At 39.1% G+C, this 14,471-nt stretch overlaps 1 protein-coding gene across 5 annotated transcripts in view; it reads left to right on the plus strand.

Annotated features, from left to right (window-relative positions):
- The window catches only part of MYO3A (myosin IIIA), a 245,290-nt gene that overhangs the window by 32,492 nt on the left and 198,327 nt on the right, over positions 1–14,471 (plus strand). For all 5 annotated transcript variants that reach the window (XR_007154139.1, XM_047867899.1, XM_047867900.1 and 2 more), the window contains exons 4-5: positions 10,907–11,011; positions 11,575–11,674. Coding sequence is in view for 4 of the 5 variants with exons in the window: in XM_047867899.1 (XP_047723855.1) it covers positions 10,907–11,011; positions 11,575–11,674 (205 nt within the window). In the remaining variant the exon portion in view is untranslated. The remainder of the gene's footprint in view (positions 1–10,906; positions 11,012–11,574; positions 11,675–14,471) is intronic.

The raw sequence follows: 14,471 nt of genomic DNA on the forward strand, positions 1-14,471 counted from the left end.
TAGAGAATTCATTTTTAGTGCTGCTCCGTTATTGAATTAGTGTAGCTCTAGTTTGAGAAAGTTATACTTCCATTTTTCTTGATGAAAGGACATTAAGGGCTTCTTACAGCATTGTGTTGCAAAACTATACTTAAAGGTTTCTCAGTCCCCCATTACAAATTCCCATTTTAGTCTATGTTGGCGATTTAAGAACTGCGTAGGCTAAATATGACATAGTTCATTCACCTGGATGCAATTCTTCTTAAGGGGAAACCTAAAGTCATTTTCTTATGTTTATCTTTAATGTTTATTTTTTTTAATGTTTATTTATTTTTGAGAGAGAAAGAGAAAGAGGCAGAGCACTAGCAGGGGAGGGGCAGAGTGAGAGGGAGACACCGAATCCAAAGCAGGCTTCAGGCTCTAAACTGTCAGCCAGCACAAGAGCCTAACGCAGGACCGGAACCTACGGACTACAAGATTATTACCTGAGCTGAAGTCGGATGTTTAACCGACTCCGCCACCCAGGCACCCCAGGTCATTTTTTCATTTTTTTTTTTTTAATTTTTTTTTTTCAACGTTTATTTATTTTTGGGACAGAGAGAGACAGAGCATGAACGGGGGAGGGGCAGAGAGAGAGGGAGACACAGAATCGGAAACAGGCTCCAGGCTCTGAGCCATCAGCCCAGAGCCTGACGCGGGGCTCGAACTCACGGACCGCGAGATCGTGACCTGGCTGAAGTCGGACGCTTAACCGACTGCGCCACCCAGGCGCCCATTTTTTCATTTTTAAATGGTCTATTGCCTAATAATTTCATCTGAATTTCATTTTATATATTTTAATCCTTCATAATCACTTAAAACAAACATAAGTTTAAAATTTTTTATTTTTGCTTTTCTTTTATAGGAAAGGCATATACTAGTTGAACACAAGTAAATGTCATCCAAGAGCATATTTGAAATTTCACTGATTCTGAATGAGAGTTTAGGAAATTCATGGTGCTGTTTCATTTTGAGCATCTCTAGGAAGAGTTCAACCACAAATTAATCTGTGGCCTATTGACATGTGGCACCTACAGTCTGTTTAATAATTTCCATGTTTGTTGTATTTGCCCTCTTCACCCACTGGACTTTCATTTTAACCTAACTTCTTAAAGTTTCATTCAGAAGACCCTTTTCTATTTTGGAAACTAAAGCACTGTTCCTGCTTCAGGCAGCAGCTAGAGATAAACTTTGCTAGTCCCTGCATGGAACATTTGCAGGAGACATTGGGTAGGGTCCAGAAAGAGGGAATTGTTCACATCCTCGGTTCTTTTCTGTCAAGGTGCACGTGAAGCTTCACCCAGTAATTTCCCCTAACAGCAGACACAACCATAGTCAAGCAGAGCAACTAGCATACATTCAGTGAAGGGGAGGGTTTTCGATTTAAAGATATTTCATCATTTATGACTTTTTCTGTCGTTAACCTCCTAAAAAATAAAATATTTGTAGGCGATTTTTTCTTCGTTGTAAGTAATCTAACAAATAAAATGAATCAATGAATAAGTGGATAAAATGTGTGTCTCAAGCTATGTAAAATGGGAATTTTATGCCTTCAAAGGGCAAGTGTCTAGATTTACACTGACTCCTTCTAACTTATGGAGCTCTAAATACTAGAAGATAAAACATCTTAGGTACATATTCTTTACAGAATAGATGCACAAAAGAAAAAAGCATTTTCCCTTTTCTCTGTTTCCCACCTCACATTACTTCCAGATAGAGAATGAGGTCTCCTGCTAAAAAATGCAGGAGAGTCTCTGTATTTTGGTGAAGTTCCATCTCTGATTTCACCATTGCTATCCATCCCTTTGCAATTTGATGTTGTTGGGTTTTTTGTTGTTGTTGTTTCTTTTTTTTCGTGGTTTATAAATGGGAGTAATTTTTGGTCTTTGTACTCTAGTCACCCCTGCCCTCTCATGATGAAGTTTGGGACCTTGGGAAAGTGAGGCACAGGTCAATATTGAAAACAGATCAGATGCTCCTCAGGAAGGGTGCTGATAGGAGATCCTGCTAGGCAGATGTAAGGGACAGTCCTGTCCCTCATCAGGAAGACTTCAAGATTCTCAACTTGAGGTGGATCATTAATAGCTGTCGTAAGGTCACACATATAATAGGCACTCAATCTTTGTTGTTAAAATGTACTATCTAAGCAGGCACTAATTATTTAATGAAACACGGGAAAATCAAAGATGATATGCAAATGGTTACATTGGGCATGGATTTGGGGCACCTGGGTGGCTCCGTCGGTTAAGCATCCAACTCTTGATTGCCGCTCAGGTCATGATCTCACGGTTTGTGGGTTCGAGCCCCATGTCAGGCTCTGTGCTGACATTGCAGAGCCTGCTTGGGATTCTCTCTCTCTCTCTCTCTCTCTCTCTCTGCCCACCCCCCTCAATGAAATAAAATAAACTTAAAAAGAATTGGGCATGGGCTTTAATGAAACTGAGATATCAAAAATTAAACATTTTAAATTTAATTTTTTAATGTTTATTTTTGAGAGACAGAGACAGAGACAGAGCATGGGCCGGGAAGCGACATAAAGAGGGAGACACAGAATCCGAAGCAGGCTCCAGGCTCTGAGCTGGCAGCACTACTAATGGCAGTTAGTATGTTTGATGTGCGTAGACTTACTATGGCCTCTTATTTACTACTTCATTGCCTGGAAATGCTTGACTAAGTTTTTCCATATTGTTTACCTAGAATATAAAATATGGGATATATAGGAAAAGCATTTTATGCTAGTTGAACTAAAGGAGATTTCATCCAAGAGCATGTTAGAAATTTCGCGAATTCTGAAGGAGGATTTAGAAAAATCATGGTGTAATCTTACTTTGAGCACCTTTAGCAAGATTTCAACCACAAATTGGTATGTGGCTTGTTGATATTTGGTACCTACAGTCTGTTTTAACTATTTCTTTTTGTGTCTTCACTGACTTTCTGTAAAGGTCTTAGAACATTGGTGCTCATGTCTTCTCACATTCTCGGGTGACTTTTATTGCTCTTTCTTTTTTAAGAGAGCAGCTCGCATTTTAGCGTAGTGGAAAAACTGCATTTTAGTGTACAGTCTATTGATAGGTTCCCTCTCCTGCAGGACAGTCCAGCTCAGTGGCCCTGCAGAATCAGGGTACAGTGGTCACAGCTGTTAGAGTGAATGACGTTCTTTCTTTTTTAAACTTTAAGTTTTTTCCTGCTTGGTTTCCTGCTTTGGATATTTTAAAAAATCCAGTGAACTTAAGTGATAGAAGGGAAATGACTCAATTATTATCTTGTAAGTCTCACAAATATTCTTCCTTCCATAGTAGTTGCAAATCTCACCCCAAGAACAGAATTTCAGGTTGGGGGATTGCATTCTAGCATTAAGATATAAGGCTATATGTGTACTTTCTTGATTCTTCAAAAACCTTTTTTTTTTTTTTTTTTTTTTTGGTAAAAGTTGTCTTTACAAAAGTACATTACATCTTGTGTATTTGTTTTGAGTCTGATTCTACTAAGCGGCTACATTTGCTTTTGGCAGTCTGTCTCATCTTTATTCCTTAAAAATTGAGTCAAACTTGGGGTGCCTGGGTGTCTCAGACAGTTAAGGTCCAACTCTTGGTTTCTGTTCAGGTCATGATCTCATGGTTCCCTGAGATCAAGCTCCACATTGGGCTCTGTGCTGACAGCGTGGAGCCTGCTTGGTATTCTCTCTCCCTCTCTCTCTCTCTGCCCCTACCTTTCTTGCCCGGTCTCTATCTCTCTCAAATAAGTCAAACTTATTTTCAACACAATCTGTTCTAATTACCCTATCCAGTCTGACTGCTTCTCTACTTAAAGTGACTTTAGCATTCTTCATGAAGTCTCAAAACAAGTTGTCTTTTAACCCCCTAGTATGTCAGCTAGTGCCTTGGGCTGTTTACCCTGCAAATTCCTTCATGAATCAGGTTTTCCTTACATAGCTCTTCCTCCAATTACTTGCCAACTTTCCTAAAGTCATTTCTTTGCTTGTTCATTTATTCATTGGGTTGATATTTATTGGATATGCCAAGTACTGCATTATATAATATAGCTCCTTGCAATAATTCTTTGCCTGTCACTGTCTTCTTATTCTCTCTTCCTATAGCTCTGCCCCATCCCTTTTCAAGTATAGAGTAACTTGAGGATACTAGAAGAGCTCTTTCTTTTGAGCCCTCAGGAGCTCTTTATTGATGACAAGGAACTTCCCACATTTTTGCTAACATCACATTTGCATATGAAGTGCTTGTAGTAAGTACAGAATATCCTAGCATTTCCTAAATATTAAGAAGTTGGAGTTGTATTTTTCTTTTGATTCATAATTTGAGGATTTTGGTGGACCTTTAAAATCTAACCCACCTTGAAAGCTTTCTTTCTTTCTTTCTTTTTTTAACTTTTTTAAATGTTTATTTACTTTTGAGTGGGAGAGAGAAAGAGAAGCAGAGTGCAAGCAGGGGAGGTACAGAGAGGGAGGGAGACACAGAATCCGAAGCAGGCTCCAGGCTCTGAACTGTCAACACAGAGCCTGATGTGAGGATTGAACACACGGACTGCGAGATCATGACCTGAGCTGCAGTAGGAAGCTTAACCAACTGAGCCACCCAGGTGTCCCTCTTTCTTTCTTTCTTTCTTTCTTTCTTTCTTTCTTTCTTTCTTTCTTTTTTAAGTTTATTTATTTATTTTTAGAAAGAGAGAGAGAGTGTGAGCAGGGAAGGGGCAGAGAGAGAGGGAAAGAGAGAATCCCAAACAAGCTCCATACCATCAGTGCAGAGCCTGATGTGGGGCTGGATCTCACCAACGGTGAGATCATGGCCTGAGAAGAAATCAAGAGCCAGACACTTAATCTATTGAGTTACCCAAGTGCCCTGAAAAAATTATTTTTTTTAACTTTTAGTCATTAATTGTAATTTGTCATTTTTTTAAAAGTTTACTTATTTATTTTGAGAGAGAGTGTGTGTGCACAAGCAGGGAAGGGTCATAAAGAGAGGAAGAGAGAGAATTCTAAGCAAGCTCCACACTGTCAGCACGGAGCTTAATGTGGGGCTTGATCCCATGAACTGTGAGATCATGGCCTGAGCCAAAATCAAGAATCTGACACTCAACCAATCGAGTCATCAGTAGTCCTATGGTCATCTTTAAAAAACTTTTGGTTATTCTAGTTTCATTTCCTATTGTTAAGAGTTTCAACCAATAAATGGTCACTCTTTTTCAAATGCTTTATAAAATAATGTTATTGAAACTATTGTGTTAATTTATTTATAGCTCTATCTTTTGAGATGCTGATTCTGAATATCATCTAGAAGAGTAAATGTGCAAAAAGAGCCTAGAAATTTTGGGGAGATAGTAAGAGGTGACTTCTTTTATTTGATAAACCAACTCTAAACCTGCAGGCTTTAAAACAGTTTGATACATGACAAGAATAGACAGATCAGAGGAATTTTATTGATAATCTAGAGAAAGACCCCAGGTATTCACAGGAATCCAGTATATAGTAATGATGATATCTCATATGGTAGCAGACTATCTGTATGGAACAAACTAAATATTACACATTTAAAACATTGTAAGTGAATTAAAGATCAAAATATGTTAAAATCATAAAAGACAACAGAAAAGTATGGTAATGATGTTAGTTTAGAAAAAAGCCTTTCTTCTGAGCATGACCCAGTAAAACCAAAAAGGTGATAAATTTGAATCTCCTCCCACCCCAAGGATACTTCTTTTTCCAAAAGACACTGTAATGAAAGTAAATACACCAAAACAACATGGAGGAAACTGTTGTTAACATACACTAGGGCAGATTCTATCCTGTCTTTAGACATTTTTCTTTTTTCCCTTCCGACTTGATATTATCAGTCTATCTGTGGTACTTGCTCATTATTAGTTTCCCATATGACTACAATTACATAATCTTGGTAATTGTTTTTTCATCTCTTGAATGCAGAGTTGTTCAGTCTTGGAGCTCTTGTGGGGGGAACTGATTGTGGGTGGAGGGGATTATCCAGTACAATGTTGGGTATTTAGTAGCCCCCTGACCTCTAGATGCTAGTAGCAGCTTCATGCCTAGTCCTAACAATCAAAAATATGTCCACACGTTACCCAGTGTCCCCTTGGAGCAAAATTGTCCCTGTTTGAAAACCGCTGGTCTGGTGGTATTTCAAGCCTATTGGGAGCCAAACCTGCCCCTGTCATCTCCGACCTGCTTTAATATCTGTTTCCATGCTTTGCATATAGTAATAATTCAATAAATATTTGTTGAATATAAAGGGATAAATAATGATTCTTCTAAAAATTTCTTCTTAACCAGAAATGCTATTACAAGGAAAACATATATATCAAAAATATTTTCTGTGTTCATACTTCACTCATTAAAATGTATTGGATATAAAATGCAAATGTGAGTAGAATAGTTCCTGAGAAGACACTATAAGGGGCTTATCATAACAGATTAATTTTGTATGCTCCTTCGTTATTATTTTAGGACCTTTTCACATCTTTTGTGGAGCAGTTCTAGGTTTGTGGAAAAATTGAGTGGAAAGTACAGAAAGTTACCATAAATTCCCTGCCCCCCAGTTTTCCCTATTATTGATATCTTGTGTTAGTATGGTTCACTTGTTACAGTTGATGGGTTAATAACGATACATTTTTTTTTTAATGTTTATTTACTTTTGAGAGAGAGAGACAGAGACAGAGCGTGATCCGGGGAGGGACAGAGCGAGAGGGAGACGCAGAATCTGAAGCAGGCCCAGGCTCTGAGCTGTCAGCACAGAGCCCAACGCGGGGCTCAAACCCACAAACCGTGAGATCATGATCTGAGCCGAAGTCAGATGCTTAACCGACTGAGCCACCCAGGCATCCCACGATACGTTATTCTTAACTAAGGTCCATAATTTACATTAGCGTTCATTCTTTGTGTTGTGCATTTTATGAATTTTAGAAAGACTTCATTTTTTAAGAGTAATTTAAATTCATAGAAAAATTGAGAGAAAGGTACAGAGATTTTCCATATAACCCCTGCCCCACACGTTCATACCTTCCCCCATTATCAATACCCCGCACCAGAACTGGTACATATCTTACAATTGGTAAACCAACACTGGCACATCACTGTCGCCCAAAGCCCATAGTTTATATTAGGGTTTACTCTTGGTGTTGCACATTTATGGATTTTGACACATATGTAATAACTGTATCCACAATTGCTGTATAATACAGACTTGCTGCACAGTCCTAAAAATCCTCTGTGCTCCATGTTTTCATCTCCCCTCCTCTTCCCTCAGCCTTCATTAACCTTTGATCTTTTTACTGTCTCCATAGTGTTTCCTTTTCCGGAATGTCATATAGTTTGGAATCATACAGTATGTATAGTCTTTTCAGATTAGCTTCTTTCACTTAACAGTATGCATTTAAGATTCCCTGATTCTTGGTGTTGGCAACTAGATTTTAAGCTCAATTCAGAGTCAGATTTTCTGCTTCGTGGACATTTTGGACTAACAGAAAAATGTACTGTAATAATTGGTCATCCACGTATAATCTGTATCACACCATGAATAAAAATTAAATAAACATACAGACCTACCTATGTAAACCCTAAACTATAAAATTTCCTACAGAAAATACAGGAGAAAAATTTTGTGACCATGGAATAGGCAAAGGCTTTTTTATATAACACAAGAATCAGATTCTATAATATTTTAAGAATGATAAATTTTGAATTTCTGCTCTTCAAAAGACTCTTGAAAGGACAAGCCACAGACTGAGAGAAAATATTTGCAAAACACCTGATAAGGGATTTGTATCAAAAAAATATAAAGAGCTCTCAAAAATCAGTAATAAGAAAATAAGCAACCAATAAAAAAATGAACAAAAAATGGGATACTTCACTGAGGAAAGTAAGTGGATAGCATAAATGAGCACATACATGATGTTGATGGTCAACATCATTAGTCATTAGGAAAATCCAAATTAAAACTATAATGAGATAACACTGCCATTTAAAACGGCTTTAGAAAACCTCTTATTAATATCTGCTGGCAAGGATGGAGGGCAAGGATGGAATTCTCATGCACTGCTAGTAGGAATGCAGAACGGAATAGCTACCTTGAAAAATAGTTTGGCAGATGCTTAAAAGGTGAAACACGTGACCCATAGGACTCAACAATTCCCTGTCTTAGGTACTTACCTAAGAGAAATGAAAGTGTATTCATATATGAGCCTATATGCAATGTTTATAGTGGTTTTGCTCATAATTGCCCCAAACTGGAAACACCTCAAATGTCTTTCAGTTACTGAATGAATAAACAAATCGTGGCTTATCTTTTCGTTGGAATACTCAGCATTAAAAAAGGAGTGAACAACATTTAAACAGTAGAAAACAAATCTTCAACAACAGAAATGAATTTCAGATTCATTAGGCAAAGTCAAAGTAGCCAGGATGAATGGGCTGCGTACCTTATGATTCAGTTTCTGTGACGGTCTTGCAAAGCTGATACCACAGGGACAGAAAACAAATGAATGATTTCCAGGGTCTGGCGAGGGGTTTGACTACAAAGAAACAAGAGGGAAGATTTTTAGGTCCTGGATTTGTTCTGTATCTTGATTGTGGTAGTGGTTATGTGACTAATGCACTTGTCAAAACTCAGAATTACAGCTCAATTAGGTAAATTTTATTGTATGTAAATTATACCTCAGTATACTTTAAAAAACAAAGTGAAGTGTATATTATGAAGAATCCTGTATTCTAAACTTTCCTAGATGGGAAAAACAACTGTTTCAAATAAAAATTGACTCTAGAAAGTAAAATTTGAACTGCTTAGTGTGAATTACATAATTACATTAGTTCTTCCTGTATTTCATTTTTCATTTTATTTCCTGCACAGTGTTTAGGGTTCCTTTATCCATTCCAGCTCTAACATTCCAGCTATTTATTCTTGCATTAATATAGTAGTCAACCCCAGAAGAAGCAGCCAAAGAGAAGCCACACTTTAGAGAAATTGGAAAAGACATTTAGTCTCCCCACAGTGATTTTTAGACATTTACAACTGGCCCTAAAACTTGGTTCTTTTAAATAAATGCCATGCATTTTGAAGGGCTCTGAGTTTCTTTTCAGTCGGTTTTGAGTAATTTTTTGAACTGATCATGCTGGGCCACAGTGGAGATGGTGTGATCCTGTTCTCTGCTGCTAAGGCAATAGTCTTCTGTTTGTCCAGTGAAAGGGTGTTCCCCTTTCTGATGCAGAAGAAAATGCAAGTTTTGGAATGCTAGGACTACACCTACTCTATAAGCTGAAAGAAGTTTTCTTTGAATGGAGAAAGACATCAGCTACAAATCGGTTAACTGTGAAGGCTCCACTCTAGAATCAGACCGTCCGAGTTCCTATCTTAGCTCTGTCTCTACTGCGTGATCTTTGGCAAGTTACTTTATCATTTTGTGTCTCACTTTCCCAATCTATAATATGGAGATGATAATACCTACCTAGAGAGAGGTGAGATACAGAGATACCACATGTGAATGGATAGCTGTTATTACCTAATCTGTAATGTATCAGAAGTCTTGGGCATCCCATAAAATCTAATCGCCATGTTAGGAAAAAAATTTGGAAGAAAATGTGTTCAGTCTTTCAAACTAGGATGCCAGGAATTTATTTCCTCACACCTCCTTTCTCTTTCCATTGAGGTTAGTAGAGTCAGTGAAATTATGGCTTTTAGTTCCCAGGCACTGGTGGGTAACGAAGACAGGTAGAAGAGGAGGCCAGAAAGTTCAGGGTAAGGGGCAAGGAGACCATGGACAAGAGCCCCAGAGGAGAGTCAGGGCTGAAGGTAGAGGCTAGACAGTCAGAGATTAAGGGATCAAGTACTCATGGGGGTCCAAGCTTCATTGGGACCATTACCTAATTATCTCTTCTCTCCGATTCCAATGCTTATGTTGGTATTTCTCTGTTCTGCAAATCTGCAGCTCCTTTGAAAGTTTTCTGTGGGATTTAATGTTCCCTAACTTTGGAGAACCCGCATGTGAAAAATCCCCCTTTTTTCATAGATTCCACTACTTTTGGGGAGGAGAGAGGAGTGGGGGGAGGGAGGAAGGTAAAAAACCTGAGAACCATGGTATTTAAAACAGCTTTCTGAAATGTTACCTGTAGTCCTTATTTTAATGCTTTCTGAAATTTTGTCAGGAAGGGGGCATGTTTTTAAATTAATGCATATATAAAATAGTATATAGCCTTGTAGTGAGGTCATAGAATCTTACTGCACTTTTAATTAAACTGTCAGAAATCAAGAATACTTTTTAAGCCCTAGATCCTAAAATTTGAGACTAATTTGTAGCATCATGATTCTCTTTTTTTTTAAGTTTATTTACTTATTTATTTTGAGGGGGTGGGGAGGGACAGAAAAAGAGGGAGAATCTCAGTCTGACAGTGCAGAGCCCATACAGGGCTTGAACTCATGAAACTGTGAGATCATGACCAGAGCCGAAATCTAGTGTCAGATGCTTAACCAACCGAGCCACCCAAGTGCCCCTAAAATTATGATTCATTTCATTTATGAAGCCATAAAGATGATGAGAGTAATCATTTGAAACAAAAAAAAGGGAACAGTTTTATTTAAAAAATTTTTTTTATTCTATTTTTTTAAGTTTATTTATTTTGAGAGAGAGAGAGCACACACACATGTGGGGCAGAGAGGGAGAGAGAGAGAATCCCAAGCAGGCTCTGCACTGTCAGCTCAGAGCCCAGTGTGGGGCTTGAATTCATGACCTGAGCCTAAATCAGGAGTCAGACGCTTAACCGACTAAGCTCCCCAGGCGCCCTGGAACAATTTTAAAAAATGTTTTTAGAAAACCTTTTATAACAAGGACTTAAAATGTCATATCCCTCTTAATATCTTTGAATGTTCCTTTATAGCTGTGCAATGGAGGATCAGTGACAGATCTCGTGAAGGGTTTTCTGAAGAAGGGCAAAAGAATGAGTGAGCCCATAATTGCCTATATTTTACGTGAAGCACTATTGGTAAGGCAATTTAAATTGTTTGTGCATTAATTATGAGGCAGTTCTAGTTAAATAAAAAAATGTGGATCCCATTTTTAGGAAAATATCAGTACATTGGTATTTGTTGATGCAAGAGTATATGCAAAATCTGAAATGTTTAACATAACTAATTATTTGTTAGAAATCTACCCTCCTTGTGTGTCAACAGAACCTGGAGTTCTGATATCCTAAGTATATTTCTGAGACTGATTATGATGAAGGTAGATAATGTGTATTTTTTTTAATAATAGGTTTATATTTGCTATTGTTTAAAGTAAGTGTATGGAATGTTTCTTCTATTGAGATCAACACGTTTTTGATAAAGTATCTGATAAGAGCTAAGGAAGGGCATGCTCTGCTTTATGAATTTTTATAAAATCCCAAGTGGAAATGATATACTTTGGTTTCACTAATTCAGTGTGGAACATTTTAATGTGAATTTTAACAAATATTTCCTATTGATTTTGCACAAATGCATCCATCCAAAAAATGTTACTTTTGTTTGATGCTTTCTTTAAAGTCACTGTATATTTCTCACCTTTTAGGGACTTCAGCATTTGCATAACAACAAAACTATCCACCGAGATGTAAAAGGAAATAACATTCTGTTGACCACTGAAGGTGGAGTTAAACTTGTAGATTTTGGTAAGTTTGTTTTGAAATGCATGGGTTTGATAAATGATTTGATCATTTTCCATTACCCTCGCTTTCTAGGCATTGAAAGTGGAGAAAAACAGTGTCCTATTGAGGTAAGAAAGTACAGAGATTCTTCTTTTTTTTTTAATTTTTTTTTTCAACATTTATTTATTTTTGGGACAGAGAGAAACAGAGCATGAACGGGGGAGGGGCAGAGAGAGAGGGAGACACAGAATTGGAAACAGGCTCCAGGCTCTGAGCCATCAGCCCAGAGCCCGACGCGGGGCTCCAACTCACGGACCGCGAGATCGTGACCTGGCTGAAGTCGGACGCTTAACCGACTGCGCCACCCAGGCGCCCCAAGAGATTCTTTATAAATTTGGCCAGTGAAGATTCCCAGAAGAAAGAATGACTTCTTTCAAGTCAAGCCATAACACCGCTGTAGCGGTATGTGTGGTTGATTCTCAAAAATAGATAGCACTCCAGGGGCGCTTGGCTGGCTCAGTTGGTTGAGTGTCCGGCTCTTGATTTTGGGCCAGGTCACGATCTTGCGGTTCATAGGATCGAACCCCAAGTCAGGCTGTGGGCTGCATGTTAACAGCATGGAGCCTGCTTGGGATTCTTTCCTCCCTTTCTCTCTGTACCTCTCTTGCTTGTGCTCGTGCTCCCTTTCTCTCACTCTCTAAAATAAATAATTAAACGTGGAAAAAAATAAAAAATAAATAAAATAGCATTCCAAATAATTGCACTAAGCCTAAGTGGTAGTCCCACGGCCCTTATTATTACTTTACAAATGGGCATGTGCCTGAATACAGAATTTTGAGAAATGAGGAGGAAACTTCAAAGGTCTTTGGGAAAATAGTTTCGATCCTAAGAAGGAAGTACATGGAAAGATAGTCTCTTTCTTCCTTGGGACCCTCTCTGTCTTACTGCCATGCCTGAACCAGCTGCAGCCATCTTGCTCTGTCCTGAGGTGCTCCATCCCAAGTGGAAAGCCACCCTGGAAAAGGCAGAGCTGAGAGATGGGAAGAATGAGAGTCCTTGATATAATTGAGCCACTAAATCAACAGATTCTGGAGCCTGCCCCATCAAAGGACCTTTTGTCATGTGAGATAATAAATTTCCATATTTACTCAGCCAAATGGGTTTCTGTGTCATAGCCAAAGGCACCATAGCTGATCCTCCCACATTTGTCTGGGGAGTTATTTACCAGTGTGACAGTGCCCTTCCACACCTCCTATCATTGGATCCCTACGAGTGCACTGCTCCTGGGAAGGTGGGCGACATTATTCTAGGACATCTCAGTGTCCTTCAGTCACCTTCCCCTCCCCTTTCCCTCACTCTGGCTGGGGAAGGTATCTCTCCTTGTGCTTCTGTACCCTATATATTTCTCCCTGTGTTTGTGTTTACAACTTGTGCCTGAAGTGGAAAACAACAACAAAATCCTTTTCATTGCTCCATAGAAAGAGCCAGTCTCTTCGGTCATGAAAGAAAAACTTAGTCAACCAGTAGCTTTGAGAAATGCAGACTTCCTGGGATACCCTCCAAGGTAGTCTAGATTTCAAACATATACCGATATAATTAATAAGGTGGCCTTTTGTACGATATCTTTGTAAATAATCATAAGTTGGGAAGCTGACAAAATATGGGCTTTGGTTTTAGATTAATTGGCTTATGGACTTTACTTTCAGCAGCAATTAGAAAAGAGGGCCAGTTGCCTATTCAATGTGTTCCCAGTGTTGGATACTAAAATGCTATTATTTGCATGTAAGAGAATTCTTCTGTGTCTATCCTCCATGGTAAGAGGACGTGGATTCAGTTTGCCTAAAATGATGTGTAGATTTTCGTATGAATTCAAACCTGAGGATGGCATGCATGGTGAAACTTCTCAAAGGCAGAGGAGTAAGATGTGGTGAGCATTAAGCCAAAAAAGGATGTCCTCATTCAGTGTTTAAATAAGATTTAGGGAAGGCTGAGACTGGGAGCAAAGTGTTTGAGAATACATTTTATTTGAATTTCTCACCTCACAAAATATATATTAAGCTCGTTATGGCTTCTGCAGATCTGTGCATGGGGGGCTTCCAGTCCTCAAAATGTCTGAATGGAGCTCCACCACCTCATCCATCCCCAGAAGTCTGCTTCCTATCAAGAGTTCCTTGTCTTGGAAAAAGTCACTAGCCCTGTTTTGTTGCTTAAGTCGGAAACCTTTGGCTCATCCGGAGTCTTCCTTTGTCTACCTCTCACATCTTCAACTAGTCGCAAAGCTCTGTTTCTATTACCTACATCCCCAGACTCCATCTTTCTTGCTTCTCTCTTGTCCTAGCCATCATCTCCGACTTGACCTCCTGCGGTTATACTTTTCTGAATTCCTTGCATCCAGTCTTCCTTCCTTCCTCCCCCACTCTTTTCCTTCGTTCCTTCGTTCCTTCCTTCCTTCTCCCTCCCTCCCTCCCTTCCTTCCTTCCTTCTCCCTCCCTCCCTCCCTCCCTCCCTTCCTTCCTTCCTTCTTCCTTCCTCCCTCCCTCCCTCCCTTCCTCCTTCCTTCCTTCCTTCCTTTCCTCTCCCTCCCTTCCCTCCTTCCTTGCTTCCTTCCTTTCTTCTCCCTCCCTTCCTTCCTTCTTTCCTTCCTTGTTTCCTTCCTTCCTTCCTTCTTTCCTTCCTTCCTTCCTTCCTTCCTTCCTTCCTTCTTTCCTGTCCCTTCTCCACACTGCAGCCAGAGGGACCCCTATCAGAAAGCATAGCTGATCCTGGCACTGTCTTGCTCATCAGTGGCTTCCACTAGCCCTTGGGTAAGCCTTTGCCTTAT

Source organism: Prionailurus viverrinus, chromosome B4 (assembly GCF_022837055.1).
Source record: "Prionailurus viverrinus isolate Anna chromosome B4, UM_Priviv_1.0, whole genome shotgun sequence".
Taxonomy (NCBI): Eukaryota; Metazoa; Chordata; class Mammalia; order Carnivora; family Felidae; genus Prionailurus; species Prionailurus viverrinus.